At 42.6% G+C, this 2,587-nt stretch overlaps 1 protein-coding gene across 1 annotated transcript; it reads left to right on the top strand.

The window, feature by feature from the left end:
* On the top strand, positions 1 to 2,313 carry LOC115156029 (transcription factor Sp5-like). The gene is made up of 2 exons (XM_029703223.1): positions 1 to 373; positions 770 to 2,313. Exons 1-2 carry the CDS (start codon positions 323 to 325, stop codon positions 1,832 to 1,834), a joined length of 1,116 nt encoding a protein of 371 aa, XP_029559083.1. The 5' UTR covers positions 1 to 322; the 3' UTR covers positions 1,835 to 2,313.
* Positions 2,314 to 2,587: the final 274 nt, after the last annotated feature.

Below are 2,587 nucleotides of genomic sequence, written 5' to 3'. Positions count from 1 at the left end.
CCAACAAACACACCATAGGAGCTTTGTGGATTCAAAGGATTTGCTTTCCCCTCTCAAAGAGCCGCTATTCTTTGATGATTGGGCAGCGGCAAACTTCAAAGTAACAAATCTTATTTCTGACTGGCTGGCGGCCCACCAAAGTCCTTATCAAATTCTAAGAAGTGATCCCTCACTCTCCAGATAGTCCAAGGATATCTCGAGGAGAGGAAGTATTGAGTGTGAAACACTACCACGTCAAGACATTTTTCTACGATTTTACATTGATCTCTATTCGTTTTTATTGTGATTTGTTTTTTTAACAAGAAGGAAGAGGACGTTTACCATGGCAGCAGTGGCTGTACTGCGGAATGAAACACTCCAGGCTTTTCTTCAGGTTTGTTCAAAAGTTTTTGCTCTCGTGTTTTTATTTGTCCTCAAAATATTATTGTACGTATATGGTAGTTTAAAATATTTGTTTAGACCGCGCGTAATACGCGTGTGTGCGCGTAATGGGCATTATACCCGATTAATATCCTATAATGACTGAAATGTGGCTCTATGAATTACTTACAGTATGGGGCGAAATGAACGGCTTTGATGATTATGTTACAACTCTGTGTTTATATTGTAGGCGTGAGAGTGTATTGAAACTAATATTCGGCTAATGTCGTTTTAGTTCACGGCGCGTCAAACGTGGATCCTATACCGTTATGACTCTGTAGTCTTCAGTTTAGTCAAGTTTAGAGCCAAGTCAACACATCATTGATAATTATTTGTTTTACTTATGCAGGACCGTACTCCGAACTCTTCTCCAGAGAACTGCAAACACTCTCCGCTGGCGCTGTTAGCTGCCACTTGTAACCGGATCGGACATCACGGATCAAGTCCGGCAGATTTCCTACAGGTTCCTTATGAGACTACTTTAGGCTCACCGTCGCGAATTTTTCATCCTTGGAGTAACGAGGGGAATCCTCAAAGCACACTCTCTAGCAATTCTACTTTTGGACTATCTAAATCCCAACTCCACATCCAAAGCTCATTTACTTCCCACCACGAGCTCCCGCTCACCCCTCCAGCGGATCCCTCATATCCCTATGACTTTTCTCCTGTGAAGATGTTACCTTGCTCCATGCAGTCTTTGCAGTCCTCGTGCCCACCCACGTACGTCCCTGCTGTAACTTACGCAGCGCCAACTGCCATGCAAGGTTTCGTTACCGGACACTCTGGCCTTGTGCACCAGCAACAGAGACAGTTGTCCCCTAACACAGGGGAGGATATTCCGTGGTGGAGTCTCCAACAGGGAAATCACGTCAGTCACCACTCAATCACCACACAATCCCTAGGTCACCACCGTTTCCAACTGCAGAGGGGCTTGGTAATGGGACATTCAGACTTTGCGCAGTATCAGACTCAAATCGCTGCCCTCCTTCACACCAAGTCCCCCCTCGCAACAGCTCGAAGATGCCGGAGATGCAGGTGTCCCAACTGTCAGTCCTCCACCTCAAGCGACGAGCCCGGCAAGAAAAAGCAGCACATCTGTCACATACCAGGGTGCGGGAAAGTTTATGGCAAAACTTCCCATCTCAAAGCGCACCTGAGGTGGCACTCGGGAGAGCGTCCATTTATTTGTAACTGGCTTTTCTGTGGCAAGAGTTTCACCAGGTCTGATGAGCTTCAGAGACACCTGAGGACTCATACTGGGGAGAAGCGTTTTGTTTGTCCGGATTGTTGCAAGAGGTTCATGAGGAGTGACCATTTGGCAAAACATGTCAAAACTCACCAGAACAAAAAATCTAAGTGTCATGAGAAGACACTGGATCATCACGTTAAAAGGGAAGATTTGAGAAACATCTAGTAGCCTACATTAGAGTCAAGTTGATTAGTAATCAAGCTAGACCTATACTAGTGCAATATAAGTCCTTTACTTAGTTTAAGTACAAAGTGACATTTCTTTTATTTTTGGTTTCCTTCTTTTTTCTTACATACAGAAAAATTATTTCTCTAAATTTGCTGTTCTGTGTAGCACATTTTTGTATATATATGACATCTGTCTCAAAGTTAAGTTGGGATCCTGGAAAACGTACTATAATACCCCATGAGCAGGTGGTTTTCACTGTCTATACCATATCAAGAAAGACACGTTTCAGCTTGTGTTTTGATCATTTTCTTTGTGGAAGATTTCACTTTCTTGTAAATAATATTTAACAGCTTTTGTTGAATGATAGTGTCCGTTTTTGTTCTATGTGGGGTGTTTTAGCATGCTCTTTAAAAGATATGCTATTGTTGATATGACCCAAATCCTGTGTGAGAATAAAAAAGAGAACATTTTTCCAATGTCAGAATTAGTCTCCTTTAATTTTACATAATAACATATGATCCCCCCCAACAAAATGTACTCCTACATAACTTTCACTCTATGTGGTTACCTGTGTAAGGACTTGCACTTTGATCCACATCAGTTGACGTCAGTTGACCATCGCTGCTGCTCAGACGGAGAATGTATTAATAACAGGAAAAGTTATATGCCATAACTGTAACCGAGATTAGGATTTAGTCCTGACCTGGACAAGACGTGTTGGCATTTCCAGCAGTCAAAAGAGCGTGTAAA

This window comes from Salmo trutta, chromosome 20 (genome assembly GCF_901001165.1).
Source record: "Salmo trutta chromosome 20, fSalTru1.1, whole genome shotgun sequence".
In the NCBI taxonomy this organism is placed as follows: domain Eukaryota; kingdom Metazoa; phylum Chordata; class Actinopteri; order Salmoniformes; family Salmonidae; genus Salmo; species Salmo trutta.
The sequence above is the reverse complement of the archived record's forward strand: the minus strand, read 5'-3'. Positions and strand labels throughout refer to the sequence as shown.

Coding starts and splice junctions, on each gene's coding strand:
- LOC115156029 (XM_029703223.1), top strand. CDS start 323: ATGGCAGCAGTGGCTGTACTGCGGAATGAAACACTCCAGGCTTTTCTT. Junction 374..769: donor CACTCCAGGCTTTTCTTCAG/GTTTGTTCAAAA, acceptor TTACTTATGCAG/GACCGTACTCCGAACTCTTC.